At 41.1% G+C, this 20,272-nt stretch overlaps 2 protein-coding genes across 4 annotated transcripts in view; one reads left to right on the top strand and one right to left on the bottom strand.

The window, feature by feature from the left end:
- LOC136434930 (galactosylceramide sulfotransferase-like) overlaps positions 1–3,643 on the top strand; it is a 4,322-nt gene extending 679 nt beyond the window's left edge. For both annotated transcript variants that reach the window (XM_066428046.1, XM_066428047.1), the window contains exons 2-6: positions 538–646; positions 1,086–1,267; positions 1,630–1,815; positions 2,234–2,341; positions 2,654–3,643. In XM_066428046.1, the coding sequence (XP_066284143.1) occupies positions 575–646; positions 1,086–1,267; positions 1,630–1,815; positions 2,234–2,341; positions 2,654–3,410 (1,305 nt within the window). In that variant the 5' untranslated portion in view covers positions 538–574 and the 3' untranslated portion in view covers positions 3,411–3,643. The remainder of the gene's footprint in view (positions 1–537; positions 647–1,085; positions 1,268–1,629; positions 1,816–2,233; positions 2,342–2,653) is intronic.
- On the bottom strand, positions 3,303–20,272 carry LOC136434924 (F-box DNA helicase 1-like). 2 transcript variants are annotated; one of them, XM_066428038.1, is made up of 21 exons: positions 18,202–20,272; positions 17,654–17,784; positions 17,103–17,226; positions 16,062–16,249; positions 15,636–15,755; positions 15,164–15,261; positions 14,668–14,746; positions 14,016–14,105; positions 13,263–13,479; positions 12,714–12,792; positions 12,135–12,221; positions 11,527–11,663; positions 10,985–11,084; positions 8,866–8,990; positions 8,374–8,449; positions 7,664–7,852; positions 6,672–6,779; positions 5,915–6,021; positions 5,384–5,518; positions 4,254–4,464; positions 3,303–4,005 (listed from the first exon to the last, which is right to left on the bottom strand). In XM_066428038.1, exons 1-20 carry the CDS (start codon positions 19,561–19,563, stop codon positions 4,282–4,284), a joined length of 3,735 nt encoding a protein of 1,244 aa, XP_066284135.1. In that variant the 5' UTR covers positions 19,564–20,272; the 3' UTR covers positions 3,303–4,005; positions 4,254–4,281. The 2 variants fall into 2 exon arrangements, with proteins under 2 accessions (XP_066284135.1, XP_066284134.1); XM_066428037.1 differs by having other exon boundaries at positions 3,303–4,464.

Raw genomic sequence — 20,272 nt, 5'->3', positions numbered from 1 at the left:
GAGATATTTGACATTTGATTGAGTTGTCTGCAAAGATAGTGCTTCACAGTTTGGTTTATATTCTCATACTTGGTATTACATGTATTGAGAATTTTTACACTCCTGCATACGTATATCAGCATTAGTCAGCTAAAAGTCAAGGGACTGTCTACTTATGCCAAATAACATGCAGTTACTCAAGCAACTGGATATGATTTCGGAAAATCATATCCAGTTGCTTGAGTAACTGTTATTTGGCGTATCTTATTACCTTGATATCTAACCTTAATTGATGACTGTCTACTTACTTTTTCATAAATTATATTCTACGGACATCTTATCTGTTAGACACAGAGGACCAGAGTATACTTAGTCTAATATTTATGCAATTTGATGCCGATCTTATAAAAACACAAATGCGTCTTGTACCATGTAACGTTGTTACCCTCTTATTCTTATAGTTAATGGGGACCGGTTCGGGATTTTGCGATTCCGTGCAATTAGCGGAAGTGTGCGTTAATCAGTTGTGCAATTAACTGGCTTCTACTATATTCTCAGAGTTCTCCATCGGTGCCATTAGACGGGACACTTCAGTATGCAAATGAGTCAGCTACAGGTCGTCTTCATCCTGCTCATCGTGGCGGGAGCAGCGGTGTACCATGTCCAGGTGGGGCAGAGAAAAATCTACTGTTTTTTTAAATATATATTTTTCATTCTTATTCAAGTGAAAAGAGATTACAGACGTAGCGGTGACACACTCAAGCTGACAAACTTATATTAGCGCCACTACTAAACATGTATACACAGTACATAATAGTGAAAATCTACTGTCGGTATAACTATCACCATCAAGAATTTGAAAAAAATACAGATAAATTGATTGTGGCGTCCACTGACCGAGTGGGTAGTATAGAGGTCATAGGTTCGATTCTCGGCTATATCATTTTGCGTATGTTAGAAATAAGAAAATACAACTGCTAAGGGAGATACATATGCTCTTTGGGTCTCTGGATCATTATCACAATTGACATTGCAAGGTGTTGATATTTTACTACTAACTCCGTTGGATTACAATTTATCTGGTATTGCTATCATACTCTTCTCAGGACAGCGTTTTCCTCAAGATGTACCCTGTAGCCAGAGCACAGCTGGGTCATCATCTTGGACTGCGGAGCGATCAGGTGGAAATTGACATCAGAAATACGAATGACACACTTGCAGCCCCCCATGAACATCTTGACTTTGATTCTGAAGTGCCAGAATCTATTAACAGAAACAATTTATCTAGGTAAGCTTCCCACATATGTCATAATGGTTTCTTTTTCCTTGTCATAATCATTTTGTCCAATTTAGCACATTACCTGAAGGTTATCATCATCATGTCTTGTTGCTCCAGTGAAGGGGTGTGTTTGTGTCTGTGGTTGCAAATGTCTGTTTATATCATATATTAGTATAGGTGTTGGTATGTATGTTTGCATATGTGCGTGTGTGTTATATGTGCGTTATGTATGTGGCTGTGTTTATCTGCGTGTGTTTGTGTGTAGTCTAATCAAACGTTCAACCTGTAGTTGAAACTGGCTACGAGAAGGACCAATCTACTTCCTTGACATCCTTGAAACTGAACTTAACTTTACGATGTTCTTTTTCTAGTCATACACAAAGTCCAGACAACGGCACCTGTCAGCCCCATCTTAACGTGGCGTTCCTTAAGGTTCACAAGTGTGGGTCTTCTCTACTATCCCACATGTTCCTCCGATTTGGTTACGAGAACCGTTTACTTACTGCTCTCCCTCGGAGAAAGGGCGGTTCTATCATAGGCAGTATGGGGAAGATCGGGTGAGTTACCAACACCATGAGTGCACAATTGCTTTAGATACATTTCTATGTCCATTATGTAATGTTTCGATCAATGCGTCATCTGTATGACGTAATGATCAGTACCATAACTCATTAAATGTCTTTGATGTTAATCATAAGAATAGTGCCGTGATAGGGCTGTTTTGTTGTTGACATGTTTTACATCTTAGCAAAAACGTCACATACATGTACGGATCGAATATTAAAATGCTTTAGCTTCCAGTTCGTATACTATTTTCTAAGGTATTTATTCTTTAACAAGAGGTAATCAGATATCCTGGAAATTGGTTTGCATATTTGTAGATGATTTCTGTGAAGGGTTGAAGTCCGATTGCAAACAAATATTTTAATTCCTCCTTGTGAAACTGGAAGCCGTTATCGTTGTTTCCTTGCACAGAGACGGTTCCTACCTGAACACACCTGGCGGAAAACGATGGAACATCTTCGCTCACCACGCCATGTACAACAGGACACGCTTCCGCCAGCTCATGGCTGCAGATGCAAGGTACAGTTCGTATGGATTTGTCGGGTGTTGCGTTAGCTAATATCGGTAGGCCTATAGGAAACTGTTGCAAGAATAAGACAATGTGAGAATGCATGTACTTAATAATTCGGCGAAAAAATCTAATCCTCTTGAGGTCTTATCAAGACCTACCCGAATACCATACATGTGTATCAAGACAATCCATTTAGGCATTCTCGAGTTATCATGGTCACACACAAAACCAGTTAGCTTATGATCGAAACATTATGCAAGCCCCTGGGATGCGTATATGATGCTAATATGTACCACACATGATTTTCATGTCCTTTTTAGGTACGTAACCATTCTACGAGAACCACTGCAACGGCTCCAGTCTTCTTTCAAGTATTTCGACCTTGGGTTAAGATTCTCTGGACTTAAGGAGAAAACTCCCAGGGGAACACCTTACGTCACAACATACCTTAAAAATGCTACTTACTGGGATCCAAAATACAAAGTACCAAAAAGTTTAAAGCATCGGGAGCACTACTGCTTTAGGAACTGTATGGCGCGCGATTTGGGACTTCAAGAGCACGAGTACGAAAACCACACCGCCGTTCAAGAGTTCGTACGAGGGATCGAAAACGACTTCTCTACGGTCTTGATCTTAGAACACCTGCCTGCATCTTTAGTTCTGCTAAAACGACGAATGTGTTGGACGCTCTACAACATCCTCTACACCATGGGGGTTCACACAAGAAGACAGAGGTATAAACGAGAGGCGCCCATCACAGACGCGATGAAACGTGCCTTCTACAAGCACAACTATGCCGATGTCATGTTATACACACGTTTCAATGACTCCTTTCACAAGCAGATCAGCCAAGAAGGCGCTGACTTTTTTGAAGAGGTGAAACATTTTGTGCAAGTCAACCATGCAGTCATGCGTTACTGCAAATCCGGTAAAAGGAAGCAAGGAAAGATGACAGTGAAAGCAAGCAGATGGGACGAGGCTTTTTCTGTTGACCAAACGCTCTGTAGCCTATATGGCAAAAAGAGACCATATTTTGACAAGCTACTAAGACGAGCCTATCGTCAGAAGTCAGTATGATGAAATTCGATTCGTATATGTACATGTACGTAACATATCACCACATGTGGGAAGGTGGTCCACAGGTAGTCTTGTGGGTTCGAATCCCTATCAGCAAATCACCAAAATGCTAACTTCACAGATTGAATGTAGTATAATTTCTTTTATATTATAAGCAACCAATTGATTAGTGCAATAACTTGAAGTGTTAAGTGTTTTAAAATATTGTATTAAATGCATGACAATCTTCTCTATAGATGAAGATTGCACTAAAAGCTTTGCCTGATACATTAACGATAACTATTGTCTAGAGTCAGAAATGTCATGTAAAACTTTAACCATGTTACATACCATGAGGTTATAATAACATGAAACTGCATCAAATAGACTGCTTCAGGTTAAAAATGTGATAGACTTAGTGCCCAATGTGATAAGTTATGTACCTTTCAATCATACATGACAGTGTATTCTGTGTCAATACGAATGTCAACAACAATACTGTTAGTTGGCAAGGAAAAATCTAATGCAGAGACCTACATTTTTCCTCACATACATATTTATGTCATGTACTGATGTTGAAACTAACCTCAACAATACAACTATGCCTGACTTGTACCTAATACAAAGTCTGACATACAGTTACATATATGTCTACTTTTCCCTCACAGACATATCTATGTCATGTACTGACGTTGAAAACTAACCTCAACAGTACATGACGTACAACAATGCCTGAGGACTGGTGTACCTGATACAAATTCTGACATACATGTAGGTCTACTTTTCCCTCACATACAAATTTATGTCATGTAGATGTTAAAAACTAGCTTCATCAGTACAACTGTTTGTATGTCTGACTTGTACCTGATACAAAGTAGGTCATTTATACATACTAATGGGGATTATAGTGGACGGCAAAGACAAAGAAATCCATGTCAATGTCATCATCCTCCTCTTCCTCGTCCTCATCACTCTCCCCAGGACAAGGTTCACACAGAAGGTTCCTGAACCCCGGGGCTGGCTTCTTGCTGCACTTTGGACACTGGGGGCCATTGGGGGTCTCATGTCCAGTGCCCTATAGGACAGGGAAGGTAGAAGAATAACTTTCTTGCATGACAATTGTACACGGTACAATGTATGGCAACAGCTATTAAATATATTAGTTACATTTACCTTCGTGGAAGGGAAACACTACTGTTCTTGCTACATCTCTTCCTCTTTAAACAAATAAGGTCAATGACCTGGACTAGACAGCTGTCACCATGATACCCTGTGGTGTGCGGTCACATTATGTAACAATTGCTGGTCACCATATTTATGAAAGTGTTCCATAAGAATGAACAGAGCAGTAGTTTGTTAGGCTAGACGATGTGAGGGTGAACGTTATGTACTTGCTTGCAATTTTTTTTTACCTTTCTACATGTAGCTAAAAGCTAAAATGTTTCTCACACCATCCCCTGTATGACACGTGGGCTACACATCCGTGCACACATCACAACAGGGAGCTAGTCCACTTGTAATGTATCTGTATCTATCTGTATTCGATACAGCCTGTTTTACTGCCCTATGTTTTAACACACCAGCTTTACAGGCATGTGGCAAGGTTGCAGCTGTTTATGTCACACTGAACAACCTAACCTTTGTACATCTAGTTGTAAGCATTGTCTAAAGCTACATGTATCTAATGAGGATGCTGCAACAGTACTGGGTTGTATTAATACTCTTTCTCATAAGGGCAAAGTGTAAAGCACAGAGGGTAATATGTACCATTCTTAAAAGTCTTGACATTGCAAAAAAATAAATGAAACAATTGGATAAAGTATTAAAGTTACAGGTATGCTTTAGGTGAACCTATACACGTTTGACTCTTGGGTCAAAGATAAGTTGAAGATACATGTAGATACCAAATATTCATTACACTAACAGTAACACTTCTAAAACTACATTGTTTGGGACGGCTGCACAGTGTGAAAGTAAGACCAGTGTAGACTCACATAAGTGACCATTCTCCTGTTCATGGTGAGGAGATTGTCCGCAGGTATGGTCTGTCCACACCTGGGCAGGTTACAGGTGAGGGCCACACCTTTGTTCACCAGGTCCTTTGTCAGCTCGGGATAAATGAACTGCTCCTGTGACAAAGAGGAAACAAAAGACAAAACCATGTAAAATCGAGAAGAAACTCCCGGGACAACCCAATTTTTTCCTTCCTTTTAATGCTAATCATAACATTAGGCCACACCAATCTTTACCAACTCATATGAACTTTCATGCTGCCAAAAATTTGATGAGGGAGAGGCCATGTGTGGACTGAAAAGGGCTGTGCCATGAGGAGAGGAGGGAAAGGCCACGTGTGGACTGAAGGGGCTGTGCCATGAGGAGAGGAGGGAAAGGCCACGTGTGGACTGAAGGGGCTGTGCCATGAGGAGAGGAGGGAAAGGCCACGTGTGGACTGAAGGGGCTGTGCCATGAGGAGAGGAGGGAAAGGCCACGTGTGGACTGAAAGGGCTGTGCCATGAGGATCTGACCTGTACATCCTTCAGGGCCAGCATGACAGTGCTGGTCAGCAGCAGGCTCTTCTTGGCCCGGGTGGCTGCCACGTACAGGAGGTTCTTCTCATCCTCATCCATGTTTGCTGGGGCGAAACAAACAACAGTGTTAAAAACAAAAATGTTATGGATCTTGGTATCATCCGTGCACCAAATCCACATGTTTTTTTGCACACTTTTGACAGATTAGACGAAGAGGCTCGGGTGGGCGCCACTCCACTGACAGGGAAGGCCGTGTAAATAATAAAGTGCATTTCTCAAGGGCACAAACAGCAATATTAAAATTATGGTACAAGTATACATCACACGCAAGTATTCAAACTTTCAAAGAGACAAATTTTGGATAACTATGAAAGCTTGAATGCCCTCTTAACACTCTACTGTGAGAATTTCCCCCACAGCAGTGTTAAACTTCAGACCCTTGGCTTTGTTGCTTTACTGTAACTGTAACTATGAACGGCACAAGTCAAATGTAACTGTTGCACAACACGTAACAAGTTGTAAACAAGTAAACATTTTTTTCTTAAATCAAACACTTTCCTTAATTGCACTTCACATACTTTGTACATCAGTGTATATTGTAAAGTTCTGTCAAAAGAAAATAAATACACAATAAACAAATGTTTGTATGTCACTATCCCTATCTTCTGTTTTTAACTGTGTCCAAGTCAAGCTTTGCACAAGGTTTGCATAACCAAAGAAAACATATGATTTGAATCTAGAATCATGAATTTACCCCAGGGATTTAGTCCTACAGGATTGGTTCCTCCACAGAAGTCATCAGCAAGTCGGACAGTGTCGAACTCCAGACCCTTGGCTTTGTGGGCTGAGGTTAATACTACATCTGTGAACAGCACAAATGTTGTAAAACAGTTATGCATCTGTAAAATTATCAAGACTTTACAGTTTATTGTTTACAACAGCTTGTGATGACCTCAATGTATTACCTCCATGTACTCTCACAGGGAAAGACTTAGTTACATCATATTCAGAGTTGGAGTGACAAGATATATGATGATGTTACAAATAAATGTAGATCGATTACTAGTATACTGACAAATCTGTTGCAGTTTCATGGCCGGAAATAAACGTGCCAACGAACAGATTAATGAAAATGATTCAGCAAAACAGATTCACAAAGCATCAAGTACATCTTGCACACGTAGCTTAGAATCTTTATTTCTTACAATTCCAACTTTTTCAAATTAGAAAGTATTATTTCTGGAAGGATAAGCAAAACTAAAAAAACATGTTGGGAAATGGGGGAAGCTAATTCGTTTTCTTTGATATGGGAATGGTAAGTGGGGTCTGACATCTGATGTTCATTATTACGGTGACAGTCAATTGTTTTTTATTGATCAGTTTTGTGTGTGTCAACTTCTTAGTTTTCGTATCATGCATGTCCTTTGCATTGTCTTTTTCTTTGAAACAAACAATAAAGAATATTTTCTTTTTAAAGTATCAAGTAATTAAACTATATTTTCCATCTAAGGATTACACAATATCTGACAGCATCTACATACGGTATGCTGGATGTACATCAATCACAAATTGATGCTACTCATAACGCTTTCTTGTGTTGCCAGCTGTGTGGCAAGGGAATCTGTCATGAGATTTGACAAAACTCAAAGCATGAAAACATACCTTTCATACACAACATGTAAGTAGATAATGTAACTTAGTAACAAACATCCCATAAATTTGACATGGATGTTTGCAGTTCCTTACCTGCCAAGCTCATGTTGTCCGTTGCTCTTTCCCTGATCCGCTTGATGAATTTGGGCGTGTCGTGACGGTGGGTCTCAACGATCCTGATCTTTCCCGACAGCTCCACGTCCTGCGCCCTCTCTGCAAACTCCTTCAGCTTCCACAGGCTGGCGAAGTTACCGATGAACTTGTCCTTAATACTCACATTTTCTGGATAAAAAACAACAACAGGAACATTTGTGTACTAGATGAAAGAGAATGTGTGGGGCGTGGGGCGTAATGGCAGGGTGTTCCTCTCAGAGCCAAGTAGTCCCGGGTTGGAATCCTGTCATGTCACCTATCTTGTGTCCTTGGGAAAGGCACTTTATATGACCTTCCTCATTTCACTCAGGTGGAAATGAGTACCTATGTAGGGTACATGTTAGGGATGTCCGTCAGATAGGACCTTAAATGGAGGTCCCGTGTTTGAGGAGGGCAGTACCTCGAGCATGTTAAAGAGCCCGCCACACTTTTTGAAAAGACTATATTAAAAGGAGTCCTTCCCGGTGTGAGTGGATCAAACCTTACAGTTTTGTCTTATGTACCGTGCTTGAAGTCCTCAACTTAACGAGGTTAAGCTCATAGTAACAAAGTAGAAGAAGGAATTCTGTACCGTAGACTAATGCAGCTACAATATGAATGTCGAAACAAAATATACAAAATACAATGCTACAATTAAAGTTACAAATCACCTTTCACTCTTTGTGCTGGGGTTAGGGACAGGTAATAAATGTCCAGAATTCTGCCTAGTTGATATCCTGCCAGGCCCTGCAGGAAAAAAAATCACAGCAACATTTAACAACACAAGACAGACGTTAAAGACGTTAACTATAAGGAAGATACACATCGGATGCTCAAAACACTGGCACAAACTAAAGTTGGCACACTGTTCATAACAATCATAGTACAACCTACTGCTGTATTTTAATACAAAGCACCTAACACTCTAATGTCTAGGGTAACTGGTACAAGAGACCTCAAAATGACATACAGTAACTGTAAATGTATCTATGGTGATTTAATTGCGATGTAGGGAGTGTTTGTGGTGGTTCGTTTGAAAAAAAAAAAAGCTTACATGTGAACAGGTCTAACATCAAACCACTGTGAACTTAAATACATTAAATTCTACAGTAAAAGGTTACGATGAAATTCTGTAAATACGAATTGTGAAGGACTGTTCGTACCCCAGCGAATGCGATCCTGACAGGTAGCCTGTTAGGGTTGGTCAGTCGAACGGCCTCGTTGAAGAGTGTGGAGTTCATCCGACAGATGACCGCTTCCTGTCCCTGCTTCCTGCCCATCACATTACCTGTGGACACGAGTTAACTTTTCAATGGAAGGAAATCTTTGCAAATTGTAGACCATGAGGTAAAAATATTAGCAGACAAAAATTTAATACCATCAGTATACTTCAATCATAATTATTTTCTCATTTTATTGTACACAGAAAAAAATCACCAAAATAAGTATTCGTAGGTGACTGAAGGTGAACTTGGAGTAACATGAACTCGCTTTTGCTCAGCAAGGTAAATGCAGTTTCCTGCAATACTGCTGTATCATTCTACAAGTCACATTTTTGATTAATATAATTCATGTGAAAAATGCATCCAGCAAAACCCAAAACAAAAGCTAGAACTTTACAGGGTCCCCCGAAAGTGCGAAATGGAACGAAATGGAACGAAATGGAACGAAATGGAACGAAATGGAACGAAATGGAACGAAATGGAATGAACTAAAACAAGAAGTGAGTGGTAAATACATAATATAACGTGTTTTATTTCTTGAAACTATGTGATAATATTAAATACAACATTTTTGTCGCGTTTGTGTGGCTAGATTCTTCCTTGAAAATGGAGGCGCCGCGTGCAAAGAGATCCGCCGCTCTTCCTTGTGTACCAACGATCTGCAAATGAACTGCTGCAAATAGCATGGGAAAACAAGCAAACGGAACTGAGTATCGAAGTTAGGACTAGATTATACAGAAGTTGGTGGTAATATTGCATCTCATAATTCACCAAGAGGGCATGAGGCAAGCGTTATCTTATTATTCATACAGCGTGTTTGCGTGTTGCGGGACAGAACTCTTCTCTCCCAAATGGAGCCCCGCATACAAATGAACCGCCATTGTTGCCAGCGCGACGGAACTGTGGGCGTGCTATCGACAGGTTGAATCAAACTCCGACTTTCCAGTTATTTACATACGGTTTTAGTCCATAACTAGTACGTAGCATATGCATATCTCCGCAACAACGATTTGTATACAACCAATTCTTCGGCTCAAAGTCAGACCGCTGTCGGGGAATGGACCCCTCCGTTAATGATATGCAAATGAAGCTCTGCGCTGCGTCACCAATTTCACACATTTCACACTCCATTCAAACACGGACGTGGAGTCCTCTGGATACATTTCTGCTTCCCTGTTCCCGACAAAATAAAGGGAGGGTGTGAACGAGGAGGACATGTATTTCACGGTTCACACAACACGCAAACACGCTAGCTGTATACATAATAAGATAACGCTTGCCTCATGCCCTCTTGGAGATGCAATGTTACCACCAACTTCTGTATAATCTGGTCCTAACTTCGATACTCAGTTCCGTTTGCTTGTTTTCCCATGCTATTTGCAGCAGTTCATTTGCAGATCGTTGGTACACAAGGAAGAGCGGCGAATCTCTTTGCACGCGGCGCTTCCATTTTCAAGGAAGAATCTAGTCACACAAACGCGACAAAAATGTTGTATTTAATATTATCACATAGATTCAAGAAATAAAACACGTAATATTATGTATTTACCACTCACTTCTGTATTTAAAATGCTTCCTGTTCCGGTCTACTCCTTATATTTCGCTATCTAGTGGTATTTCACATCATAATGTTACATATGTTGTTTTAGTTCATTCCATTTCGTTCCATTTCGTTCCATTTCGTTCCATTTCGTTCCATTTCGTTCCATTTCGTTCCATTTCGTTCCATTTCGCACTTTCGGGGGACCGACTTTACATTACCTGTGGACAGGATTTAATTTTTCAATGGATGGAAATCTTCTGTCAGACTGTATACATTTGTACTTTGTACAGCTGTTGTGCAATAAAGTTCATTCATACATGTGCATGCATTGTCCTACGAGTTACAAATGCACATGATTTTGTACATTCTGTATTTCTGTGCATCATGGAATTGATCTCTATAATAAATCTAAAGCAATGCTTAGTTTGCTGGTACATTCATATTCAAGTCTCTAAGTAAATTTGCCAACCTCTGACGAAGGTGTGTCAAACTTGAAGGCCTGTTTTGATATCTTACCTGTCTTGCTGCTGCCCACCAATGTCTTCTTCCTCACTCCTTTCAAGACGTCCAACAGACAGGCAGCAACATACGCAATCTCGGGGCCAAACCTGAAGGACTACAAGGGAAGAAAGTCATTTGAAAAATTTAGTAAAAACAAAATGGAGTTATACAATCATGATAATACCGTTCTTTTTTTAAGCTTAAAATACGAAACTTTACACAGAAATTCTATACAGACGAGGCAGGTGTGCTTCTTGGAAAAAATTGCATGGGGGATGAAGATGCAAGGGGAAGCATTGCGAGGAAGTGGTGCGGCCAAGCAGGGGAATGGGGGTTCGGAGAGTTTTTAAGTTAAACTGGGGCATTCCTAGGCTTTCTTCCTTCACAATAACTATCAGACAGGTACTAGTACTAATAGTATCTCTGATTAATCAGAATTTCATACTTGTCAGAGGATCTGCTACCTTGGGTAAGAAAGCACATGGTCAGGGCACGAGGGTATAGCACCCTTGTTCCCCTCTTTAGAAAAAGCCCTGCGTAAATAAAGCTGTACAAACCTGAGTGAGATAATAGGTGTGTGTGCATGCCGTTCCTTGCATGGCATTCCTGGCGCCACGGAAGGTATAGATCTGCTGGTGAGGGTCTCCCACCAGGATCTTAGCCACATCCTGGTTTAACAGGACGTCATTGATGGCTGTGCAAAACAATGGTGAGAGACAGTTACAACCAAATAGCATGCAGGTCCCAGCAAGATTTGTTCTGTAGTAGTGTAAACTACACTGCGATAAATAGATTGACAAATTTCAAGCCATGTGGACAAGCTGACACATCATACAACCTTGCTAGAATTGTAATGATTTCAGACTTGAGAGTGGCGTCGTGTGGCGTAATGGTAGACTGTGTTTGGCCCATAAACCAGAGGTCCTGTGTTTGAGTCCCAAAATGCCTCGGCGTTGTGTCTATAGGAAAGGTGCTAAACACGATTTCCTCACTTCACTCGGGACAGGTGAAAATTGATACCGGATATTCAGCTTGTACTGTTCAGTACAAACCTGGTGTGCTGCGCAATGAGGCAGTTTAGTGGGTGTGCAATACAGTACAACCCAGATTGTAATCAGAAGATGCTGAAACACATGACAGAACCCTGCAGTAATGGTGCCTGTACCTGGAGTCAGGTCCTGAGCCTCGTCTATCAGGAGACAGTCAAACTCTGTGATCTGTGGTCGACTCAGCTGGTACAACTTCAAGTAACCTGCAGGGAGGCAAGGAAACATTTCCAGAAACGCTGTGTTTGTTTATTCTGACCCTTGTAGTTCCTAGTGGTACATAGGGAAGCAAGTACAATTGCTGTTTCAGAAGCAGGGTATATTTTTACAGTGAGCCCTTCCCCTTTTAGTTTACCTCACATTTTATATCCATTCGAAAATATGGGCGAAGCCCCAACCAAGATGTCATGACCCAGGGTTGAGATGGGGTCTCCCAGTTACCAACTAATGGGGACCAGAAGCTCAACTGTGAGGCTGATACCAGCTGAGCCATAGCGACATCCCTAGAAGGGTATTACTGTGATAAGTTTACTCTGCATAAAAACTTTTCCTTCTTGCCTTATAATATCATTTGTGACAAGTATACGATGAGACTGAATGAGAAACACAAGAAAGTGAACACTGCTTTAAAACATCATACAATGAAGGACCCATGTCCTGTCCTGAGGTGTAAATGATTGACATAAAGATGTGCTCACCGTCGTGATTTATATAGACGTCACGGTCCGCTGGGTCGGACATCCTGTCCCAAATCAGCTGGGCCTCTTCTGCTATTTGCTGTGTAGTTCAAGATAAACATTATATGAGTTCTACATTCTTGCTTATACAATCAGAAACAAATGCTACCTATACTGATTTTTGCAGTAAAATGTACAACTGCAAGCAAGATGAACAGATCTTCATAAAAATAGTTTTAACAAATCATTTCCTTTGAATGAATTAGTACACCACAAAGCAGCTAAAAATTGAATAATCTTAAACAGGGATAAAGTTGTTTGAATAGTAGCCTTGAAGTTCGTGATGATTGCTTGACAGAACTACAGAACCAGTGAGGCAACAACACTGAAGAGTACAACTGTCTAAAATTATTTTTATCTAGCTCATGGCTTCCTTTTTAAACATTCTTATCCTACTACACATGAATAGGTACATGTATGTCCACAAGAGGTAAGACCACAGACAAAACAGTATTTCTGTGGCTTTAAGATGTTTGGTAGCATTTATATTGCAAGAAGGTTTCCACAAACCATTTTCTCCTGGTGAGGGATGGGAATCTTGGTCATATTAGGCCCTGGCTTCGTCTCAGGTACGTGGGCGGTCGTGACAACGTCCTCCACAGACGCGATGTAGCTCGACAGGGTGTCCAGAACGTACTTGGCAAACACATAATTATACCTGCTGTGGTTTGTAAGGTTCCTGGCAACGGACTCAGTCTTTAAACTGAAGGCCATCTTACCTCTGAATCTGAATGAAAAAATCAACAGCACTTCAGTCTTTTCAACACATCTCTTTTTAAAAAAAAAGAGCAGCATCAGTGTGGCGCAACAGTTAGAGCATTGGACTCTGAACCAATAGGTCCTAGCTTTAATGCCCACCATGCCCCGACACTGTACCCTTTACACGACCTTCACTGGCGGTGGAGTGATGCCCACCAAGCCTCTTCGGCTAATCTGTCTAGTGAAAGTGTGCCAAAAAAACAAACTATGGATTTGGTGCGCCGATTTGCCCACATCTAACACATTCGCCACCAAGGACTGTATTTTATCTTTTTAAAGATTCTTTTTCAAAAACATGATGTACAATTTTTGCCAGAACTGCTTGACTCCTTCACCATAGTCTATCTAGTGAGGCCTTCTAGTACTAAGACCCAAACTCAAAGACACTGCAATCTCCTGATTTTCACCCTGTCACTAATTCAAGTGCCCCAAAACTAAATGAATTTACGGTATGTACATTTTCATACAAAATTATCATGAATATGCTAATGTTGCCCTCCCCACCTGAATCCACAGGCTTTGTATGCCAGTGAGTGGACTGTCTTGCACACCACATTCCCTGGGAACAGCTTATCAGCATGCTCCTGAACAGATCTGTGTTCAACAAAAGCAAAAAAGTCACACTTGTGATTTTGAGCAGACTCATAGTCCAGTGGGTACGAACTAGGATGTTTGTAGAAGGAACTAAACATTTAATCAAATGTTGTGATGTCTCCATAATAATTCTATGTTATAAACACATCTCAAACTATATATACTTAAAACCACCAAGAGAAGAAGCTGAACCTATGTATTAGTAGTTTTATAACCCATGTTTTACATTATGTAGATTTGTATTAGAAATCCTGTCACTACATTGTATTCTATTACAACTCTTATACTTGTGTGCCTGAACTTAGCCCGATAGAACATGAATGCACACTAAAGGATATCATTCATTCGTTCATAAAGCATACAGATGACATGCCAATGTAGACTACATGTACAGTAATTTTACAGCTACATGTATATTCAACATCTCTCTCCTTGTATACTTGCCTCTCTGGGTAATCTCTTTGCTCTTGCTACTAAATTGAATTTTAGACTTCAAATTGATGACTATCATGTAAATACCCATCTATCTAATTTCTACCCTTCTGTTCTCAACTGTTCTTACTTGTTGAAGGCCAGCATGAGGAACTTGAGGTGGGGGCGAAGCTTTGTGTACTCCACTAGTGTTGTTGTCTTGCCTGTACCTACAAAAAAACACAGGATACTGCATGTATGAGCTTGGAAAAACTGTTTATGCAGAAAGAAGCATTCAAGCCAGGAGATTTTCTGCCCTTTCTTAACACTATGAGCATATACAGTAATCATTTTTTCATCACAGGTAAACATATATGTCCTACAATCATACTAATAGAGACATATGAAAAAAAAAGTAATATATAAAGGTCAGATGAAAGCATAAAATTCCTTAATAACATGTAGGATACACCAAGTTTAAAGTACAATGTACATTGTATAACTTGTGGTACATTTTATCATTGACCTTGTTTATACAGAGTCATGTTGGTAAGACACTGTAGTGTAAGACACTGCACTGACTGCAGTATAAGACACTGTGACTGTTTTTTTTATTATTAGAGGGTAGTGTGTCAAATTGTGTGTACCTGCAAAAGCAATGATCTTGATGGTCTCTCTGGGCTTGAGCTCATGGTTGATGATACGCAGCTGTTCGTGAGACAGGCGAACAGTGTCCTTCGCAGATCTGTGATACAGTCAAGAGCCAGTTGTGAGTTTCATCTTTGATAATTCATGGTATAATAAATAGTTTTAAATTGCTTTTGTATTAATCAACTGTTACAAATTACAGATGTTAAAAGGTAAAAAGCTTCTTTTGTGCTGTTTCATCAACATTCTCTTCGCCTTGATAGATACATTATATGTGTAAGTCTTACAGAAATGATTGAACCAACTAAGTCTCATTAACCCTACATACAGGTTAGACCTTGAGAAAGGACCCAGTTTGTACTTCTGCTAGCCTACAATAAAACAACATTGTGTGTCAGTGTAGATTTACCTTTCTAAGAAGACATCTAGAACACAGCAATTTTCAAACAACATCATTAATTTAACTCTGACCTGTATCTCATCATGGTTTGTTGACCTCTGTGCTTCCCCTGCAGAGTAGTCAGTTGACCGCAGGAGACCGATGATGCATTCTCGTACAGGTACAAGGTGTAGTACAGTCGGTAGTGTAGACTAACAGGACACAAAGTTTCATATGAGTACGGCTCTTCAATGTTGCTTTAGGCACTAACAAGGTAACTACGTGCTCTTGTCTCTTCATTGATGTGCAAAATACTCTACTAACAAGCTGGTACCCATCTGTTAGAGTAATGTGTCATGTACAGTGTTGGATATCATTAAATTTATCTTTAGTTCAGAATGCTGATTGAAATTTGGACTGGCATCTTGGACTGATCAAAATAAATGTACATCCGATTTAGGTTCAGAAGTTCTTCCAATACAATATTTCAAATACATGTATAGAAAAAGAGTTTTTACCCCAGGTTAATGTTGAAGTGTCTTCGTAGTGCAAAAAGGAGCGTAGCGATACAGTACAGCCCCTCCAGCACATCCACCACCATACAGGGCGTGGGGTGACGGGTCAGCAAACGGAGGAGGGTCTGGATATCACTGACCGATGATGCCAGAATAACTACAGCTGCCGCCACTGACCATGCTGGACATGCCTGTTCAGTTCATACAAAAAAGAGATGTTGGTCAATATAACATAAGCAACCTCTGTCATAGGTATAAAATAAGGTCCAGGAATTTGAACTTGTCTTGGCACATGAGGTTGATATGTTTATCTTCAGAAAAATTTTACTAGGAAATATCTATTTAGCTCCTGACGATAAGAATCTTTAATAATCTTTATTGCATGTTCATTCCCCAGGGGGATAAATGCACAGAATGCCATACATGGGTAATTGAGATAACAAAACAATAATAATAACTAAGGATATGTGACAAACTGAAATGTTCAGAAGGCTACATCATAAGCAGAAAGGCAACATGTCAATACATTTGTGTATATCTCTCTATATCTAGAAGATACTGGTCTATATGGCAGAACTTGCTTATGTGTCTTCATCAGTCATAGATCTAAGGATACACTCTCATCTGTAAAGAAGAGTGGATTCATTCCTCAAGCTAACCAACATCTTTTGAACCACGGTCATCGCTCAGTAAGACAACTGGAGCCACATACATTTTGTAGTTCCCGTTTAGAACTTTTATTCAGCCTGTCACCCTGATACCCTCCCATCAAAAATTGTACTTCTGAGATGACAATACAATACATTTTCGGGCCCGAAGGTGCCTAACCATTGAGAAAGCCACACACAAGACAAAACTAGTCTGTGTGTGGGTGCTTGAAGTTCTAAACAGAAACTATGCAGCTACAGCGTCTTTTCTGAAGATGTGGCGTGAGTGTGTGTGGTTGACTTGAGGTTGTCCATAACCCACTATTTGCCAATGCAGTACATTTTTGTGACATCCGAAATTTCTACATCACTGAAGGTGTGATAAGCTGCATCTCACCCCATCTTTGAGACAGTCTGCAGCCCTGCTCCTGATCAGGTCCTGGGCCGCTGCAGCCATGGGGTGGGCCCGCACGCGATCCAAGATGGCTGCCTCCTCACGTTTCTGCCAACTGGACATGTATCTGACAAAATATGACATTCAGCAACAAGATGTAAAAAAAGAGTTTGAACCTTTGCTCCTGAAGCGTTGCCAAAAAGAAGAGTCAGGATTGCAATTCATCCTCTTTATGCAACAAATGACATAACAACGTTGCCCTGGTAAGGAGGTAAGGAAGAAGAAGTCCCTTAGCTTGTTTTGTGGCCAGATGAGCAGTGTCTAGGGCATGGTATTGGAAGGCAGAGCCCAACCATCTCCTTCCATCGCCTTTTACCTCCTCAACCTAAGTCAGGAACAGGAATGCCAGGAATCGAACCAGTAACCTTTCGATCTTGTGTCCACTAGCCTAGCCACTGACGGCCATTCGATGCCAAAACTACTAGCCCTGACTTGCAACAAACCAATTACACAGCTTTTGTTGCTACATGTACAGTAAATGAAACACTTTTTACCTGATGAGCTCAAGTAGACAGCCATCCTTGGTGGTGGTGATGTTGTGTTTTCCCATCAAGATGTTCACTTCTTGGACTGTTTCTGCACACCCCTGCTTCAGCATGTGGTACTTCTTCTTCCATGGAATAAACTGGTGCAAATGTAGGACAACTGGTTAGAGTTGGAAACATGAAATAAAGGCTATTCCTGTTGGATACGAAATGACCAAAATAAGATTCCCATGTTTTTACTTGTATTGTACGTAAATGTGCATAGAGAGTAAGCATCAATTCTGGTACATTGCAGTCAAAATTATTTTTATATACTCAAACTCAGTCAAAGAACATTTGCCATGTACCTTTTGTACAACAATTGCATGGCACTAGTTAAGAAACCTGGTACAGTATTGGTAATGGTAAAGCATGACAGCCAAAGATTCCAAACTACTTTATTAAGTATGATATGAATGAGGTATCCATTTCTATTTTAGCACTAGTCCACTTCAATGATCACTTCCTGCAAAGGGGACAGACATTGACTGTTGAAGCAGATTGTCCAGAGTACTTACCGTCTCCCTCTGTACAATATCTCTCCACTGGCGGCACACCAGACTCAGGTGCAGACACAGGTCCAACATGGGCATCTGGCAGAAGATGTTCTCCAACAGTTCCTCCGGCAGCATTTCAAACGGGTTCTGTTGTTCTGTCACACTGTCCGAGCTGTCCTCGTCGTTGCCGTGACAACCGGAGGAAACTCCGAAGAGGCCGAACTTGTTGCTGTGGTCTGTGCGTTGCTGTGACGTGCACTGTTCCATGTCGTAGTTGGCCAGCAAGTTGTCTAGCTCCGAATCATCCAGTGATGACAGCTGCTGTTCATCTTTTGTGGAGCTCAGCACCTGTTGAACTGATGATGTCACCTCCATTGCTTTAGAGCAACCACCTGAATCTGCGGCTGCCTTTCCAAAGATGTTCCGTACAACCCTTCCGGTAGCATGGTCAGAGTTTCTATCACTCAGTGTCAAGGAATTGCTTGTAGACGTCTGTCCGGTAGGGGAAGACTCATTGCTACTCTGAGAAGGTGAAGAAGAGTGTGCCCTGACTGTGGCCTTATCTGGACTTGACATGAATATGTGTGTTGTCATGTCCGGTGAAGTTGTAATAGGTACAGAGGAGTTCTTGGCAGGCCATTTGAAAATCCTGGAACCGGGGCTAACCCGTACAGAACCAGGGCTAACCCTCTGTGAACCGCCCCCTGGAGATGACATTGAAAATGGCACAATGTTCTTTGTCGGTGTCCGTAGGCATGATTCAGTTGTCGTCTTGTGTGTTCCTGGCCTCTTAAGATTCTGTCTCTTCGAACTGTGCGCAACCTTTTCTGGAGAAGATGTGTATGGGCTTTTTGGCACTTTGGAACTTTTGGAGTCTTGCATGAAGTAGTTATCCATTGTGGAATTTTTCATTCTGTTCGTTGCCAAGTTCGCACCCTGAGTCGAAGTACTCCTGGGTTTCGCTGAAGGAAAGGTACTGGCCGTTCTAAATCTGGTATTTGTAAACACCCGACCTGAACTTGTTGGCATTTTCCTGCCGTTATCGCCTCTTGGTTTTCTTGGCATGAGAATGTCATTGATGTTCCGGCTGCTCTTCTTCACAGACAAAGGATTCTTGAGAGGATTCGCACCTACCTCTGAGTTTGAGTATTCAAGACATGCTCCTGGGTCCATGTTGATCTTTCTCCGCTTCTGCTGGTGCTCAGCTTCTTCGGAAGTCAGTGTTTGTGCAAGTTCTGGAGGGTCTGTGGAGGCCATATTGGGGGGAGGGGGGATTCTCAGATCTTCAAACTCAGCAGAAACGGCATCTTTCGGACCTCCGGAAAGAAAACCCGGTGACTCTTTGGGAGATTGTTGCTCTTCAAGTACCTCACCACACTCCATATGGTGTTAACTCTGTTCGATATTCAATGAAATACCTCGCGAAAATCCAAACAAAATCAGTCCACACAGCCAGACGTATGACCTCTGAACTGTTCGATAGTGGCACCTAGCGGTTGTACGTAGTATTGCTCTCCAAGCAGATGTTGGTAGGGAAGAATGTGACCCTTTTTCTCATATGCCCAGTGGGGCCCGCAGAATGAAAACTGGGTTCCAACCTCTGATTCGAGAGTACGTAGTATAACATATTGACGTCAGCATCTAAGTTAAGCATGCAGTCTAACCAACTGTTACTGCAACTGATTTTCTTGTAAAATTCCTTTCCTATTTCCAAAATTAGGAAAATACACTAGTTCGGAAAATTGAACAACTCTATATCCTCATTGGCTACACAGGCTTGATGGGACAAGTAACAAAACCAGGCAATACTCCACTGAATGATGTCGCACGCGAGTGACATATGTGAATGTGTATTGACGAAGTCTGGCCGATCGGATCACGGTCCCACTGTACGAAGTGTAGGTACTCCAATGCATAATCAATGACATTTACATAATGTCCTTGGCATAATGTAGCACTGTCGGTGCCCTTCGATCATTTTCTTCCTACGTACACAGCTGCACGATTGAATGCAGTTGATAATTGTTTTGAAATCGACTAACAAAGACGGATAAGATATCGTCATTGCACCCTTCTTATGCAAATCTTGACT

The sequence above is a fragment of the Branchiostoma lanceolatum genome, chromosome 5 (genome assembly GCF_035083965.1).
Source record: "Branchiostoma lanceolatum isolate klBraLanc5 chromosome 5, klBraLanc5.hap2, whole genome shotgun sequence".
Classification (NCBI taxonomy): Eukaryota; Metazoa; Chordata; class Leptocardii; order Amphioxiformes; family Branchiostomatidae; genus Branchiostoma; species Branchiostoma lanceolatum.
This window is presented reverse-complemented; position numbering and strand designations above follow the sequence as displayed.